General features: G+C 40.6%; 1 protein-coding gene across 1 annotated transcript; it reads right to left on the bottom strand.

The window, feature by feature from the left end:
* LOC107606342 (probable xyloglucan glycosyltransferase 12) lies at positions 625–3,386 on the bottom strand (the record flags this gene model as incomplete). The annotated part of the gene is given in 5 exon segments (XM_016308395.2): positions 625–1,862; positions 1,957–2,070; positions 2,164–2,454; positions 2,568–2,876; positions 2,960–3,386. Coding segments are annotated over 5 exon segments (1,768 nt in total), but the record flags the coding sequence as incomplete, so codon positions are not given.

The following is a 4,337-nucleotide window of genomic DNA, read 5'->3' as shown; positions in this document are numbered from 1 at the left end:
GATTAAGGAACAGTAAATAAAAACTTCCCAAGTGTTCCAACAAGCAAGGAATTTAGTAAATAAAAACCAAGTGCGGTGAGGAGTTTCAATCAAAATCATAAACAATTATATCTATAGTGACTTACTGCTGATTATGATAGTCTAACATACTTGGTTCAAATAGAATAAAGTTTGATTTCCGAGGTTCACAAAAGACAATAGAACAGGTTGTCAAGCAACCACAAAAGACGCAACTCCATCCTAAATCACAAAATTAAAATTAATTAGCGGAAAGAAAATAAATATACACTGATGAATTTCAGTTGTTAAGGGCTGTTACCTACTACAGCAATATTTCCGAGGGGAAGGACAATGTGACATGTCAACTAAACAGTTCAAATTCTAGAAATTCGGATTTGAATCTTACTTTAAGGTAAGTACACTGTACACTTACTTCCAGCTCATGGTTAGAAAGTGGCAAGCATTTCCAACTACAAACCTCGATGGCAAAATTAAAAGCTGAGAGCAGAGGACCACATTCAGTAACTACTTCTATCTATGCTATCACGAAACATTCATGATACATTACATTGGGCATCTCATGCCTCAGAAATCAAATCACACTTTTCTACCAAGAGAAACAAAAAAAAGTAACTAAACAATTTTATTCAATTTGTGTTCCCACGTAGTACCAAGCGGTGGGAGGTGGAGGATATCTAAACAGGACAAACAGAATAATGTTGATCCTGATTTTCTGCTCTAAATTTTTAAAGAAAATAAAAACTAAAAATATAAATCTGCAGTTGGGGCCTGCCTAGGATTTTTGTTTTTTGGGGGGAGGGATGGGGTGTGGAAAGTTTTGAACCACATGAAATTTTGTAACAAAAGAATTGATCTGGCAAGAAAGAATCCACATAAAATTACAAAAATGAATAAAAGAAATAAGGGTGAACTTACACATTGAATCAAAGGCCCTAACTGGGGTTCTAATGTACCCGTTCCCCCATCATATATTGTTTATTTCTCTCGAACGTAGCACAGTATAGTCTTGCAGTTGGTGGAATTCTTGGAGGGTGAAACATGAGCATGTGCATGATACGAAGCACTCTGGGGTCCTCCTCTCACTGCCTCCATTCCATAAAGTGTATTTTTCTTGGGTTGATTCGTACCATAGGGGGCCTCATTGTCCACCCTTGTTTTTCCGTGTATAAAATTTCATGCATGTGTCTCTCTACATAGTACAGAATCCTGTCACTTTAGTCTACCTGTTCACCAATCAAGTCTAAACCAACCAAAAGGAATGATATACCCTGGAATAGCAAGAAGTAGAAGTGGATTCCCTGTGCAGAAAGGAGACTCCTTGTTGCGGCTGTTAGAAGTAGGAAAGCCAATGCAAGCTCCTTCATATATATTCTGTTGTGCTTCTTCTTCTTGGCAGCTTTTTGCTCCTGCCTCTGCATTTCCTCTTTCATTTCCTCAAGATCAGGTTCAGAGGACCCTCTTTGAGGCTTTGGTCCTTTTTCAATCAGTGAGACTAGATCACCCTCAGAGGAACGACCCGATTTCTTGGTGACCACCCACTCGTAAGCACTGCCGAGCTGGAATAGTCCAGAGATCATGGCATTGAACTTTGTAACAGACATTGTGTTCTCAAATAGGAGATAGGGAACAATGAAAGGAAAGGCTCGGGGAGCTGGAAGAATGTTGAGGAATGACATTGTGGCAGGTATGTAGCAAACAACCCAAAAAGGAAGCTCAGCTTCCGGCACAAACATTGTCATGGGAAGAATTATGCAGAAAAGGGTAAATGAATAGAAGGGCAATATAAGCTTTCTAAGAAGAAAGAACAGGAATATCATATTGAATTTCTTCCATATGCTTATCTGCAAGAACATAATTGGTACCAAAACTACATAAGCAACAATGTAGATAACATAATTGAAATGAAATATTAATAGGATTCCAAGAGATATAGACCTTGGCCCGTATGATGTCAGGCAAACAAAGGCGGAACAATTGCATTGGCCCAGAATGCCATCTATGTTGTTGTTTCCTATAAGCTTCATAAGATTCTGGTAACTCGCACTGGCACTGGAATCATAAATTAGCAACTTCTAATCAGTTCTGGGAATCAACTAGAAAAGACAAAAGCAGCGGTTCATATGTGTTAACTGTATGACGAACCTCAACATCATTGAGGAAGATGAATTTCCAGCCATGGAGATAAGCTCTAACAGCAATGTCCATGTCCTCAACAGTGGTTCTCTCCAACCAACCACCAGCATCATTCAAGGCCTTGATTCTCCACACCCCAGCAGTGCCATTGAAGCCAAAGAAATTAATGAAAATGCCATTGACTTGTTGCTCCACCTCGAAATGGAATGATAGGTTAATGTTCTGCAACCTGGTTAACAGGTTCTCATCCTTATTCACAAAAGACCATCTTGCTTGAACAAGTCCTAGTTCCTCATTATCCTGCAGTATCACCAGGAGGATCACAATTTTGATCATAAAGCATAAACATACTATTTCATCATTCATTTAAGCAGAAAAGATAAAGGTAACCCTGGTTTCCTAATGAGTAACACCTTAAAATGAGGAACTGTTCTCTTAAGGAAATCTGGTGTCGGTTGAAAGTCAGCATCAAAGATTGCAACGAACTCATAGTCCTTGACATAGCTACAATTCATGGCGGATTTCAGGTTCCCAGCCTTGTAACCATCCCTAATGACGCGATGGCGGTAGAAAATATTGGCACCCTCATGTTGCCATTTTTGCACCTCCTCCTTGATCAGCAACTGCGTTGTTGGGTCATCAGAATCATCAAGCACCTGAATCAACAACTTGGACTTTGGCCAATCCAAATTGCACACGGCCGCAATAGATTGCTGGTAAACCTAAACAAACATAAAAGAAAGCACACATTAATGAGACAAATTTTCAAACACATGGTGGGTGTTATGCGTGTTAAGAGTGTTACCTCTTTCTCATTGCACATGGGGATCTGAACAAGCACCATGGGGAAGTAACCTTTCTCTCCAGATTCAAGATCCAGAGGTGCATCTTTGGGGATGGGTTTGATCCTCTTAAATCGGATCCAGAAACAACCCAAGCAGAGAAGAAGCCTATCGAAACTCTGAATGATAAAGAGAATAATACACACATTGGCGAGAAACTGAAGAGGTGGAGCAAGGTACTCCACACGAACCAAAACCCACCGAGAATAAACCCAATCGAAGAAATCCTTCACTCCAAAAGAAGGTGCCCAAAGCAAATAAAATTCCAACTGAAGACTTGGAGAACCCAAATGCCACCCTTTCAAATACGCAGCAATTTCAAAACACAAGAGTGCCACCGAAAGCCACAGAAAAACCTTGATGCAAGAGTAGAATCTGCTCTTCACCGTTGAGTCTGCGTCCTCGTCTGTTCTTCCGGAGGCCACGCGGCGCTTCACGGCGGAGGCCAGGACGTACAATGCCGGGGCTACGGAGGCTAAACAACCGGCTGCTTTATGTGCTTTAAGGAGAAGAACCCAGGTGAGTTGCTTTGCGTTTTTGCCTCTTCTTTTTTCCCCTGTGCGACTCGAATTTTCACGACCACCACCAATGATCAAGTCTTCGTCGGAAGGACCCTCGAGCTCCACCATGGACCAGTTTGGGTTCTCCATCTTCACCACCACCGGTGTTCCACGGTGGCTCTCTTTCGCACCCCAGCTGAACAAAGGTGCCATTTTTAGTATATATTTTTGTCTTTTTTGGAGGACCCTGATCTCTCTGACGAAACTAGCCAGAAACACCACAACCTTAAATGGAAGAAGAAGAAGAAGAAGAAGAAGGAAAAGGGACTAGGAGTTAAATGTCATTGTCGGAAAAGGGAAAATGGAAAGAGGAATGATAATGGTGAGAGACGCGTGGTGAAAGCAGAGCAAAGCGTCGCTACACCATTGTGACATTGGCAGAGAGAAAGAGAGAGAGAGAGAGAGAGAGAAATCAACACAAACCTAATACAAATTTCTGAGACACAAGCAGTGACGACTGAGAGAGCGGAACAAATCAACAAATACAATCACTTATGCTACGAGGTAAATGGAAAGTGGAATTAGAAAGGGAAACAGCTCAACACGTCTTTGCAATTTGCATTGAATTTTTTTATTCCGAGTTTCTTTTTTTTCTTTTGGAATTAATATAAAAGAAAATGGTAGTATTATAAAAGTGTAATGGGACTTAGACGAGAATATTATCCAGAATTGTAATTTATAAGCACCTTCGTTTACCGTATCAATAAAACCGAGATCCAGACCTTCATAAATATGAAATGAGAGCAATCACGAATGATAAAAAAAAAATGCGACAAAATCA

The sequence above is a fragment of the Arachis ipaensis genome, chromosome B07, assembly GCF_000816755.2.
Source record: "Arachis ipaensis cultivar K30076 chromosome B07, Araip1.1, whole genome shotgun sequence".
NCBI classification, from domain to species: domain Eukaryota; kingdom Viridiplantae; phylum Streptophyta; class Magnoliopsida; order Fabales; family Fabaceae; genus Arachis; species Arachis ipaensis.
Note: the sequence above shows the minus strand (reverse complement) of the source record. Positions and strands in the feature narration are given on the sequence as shown.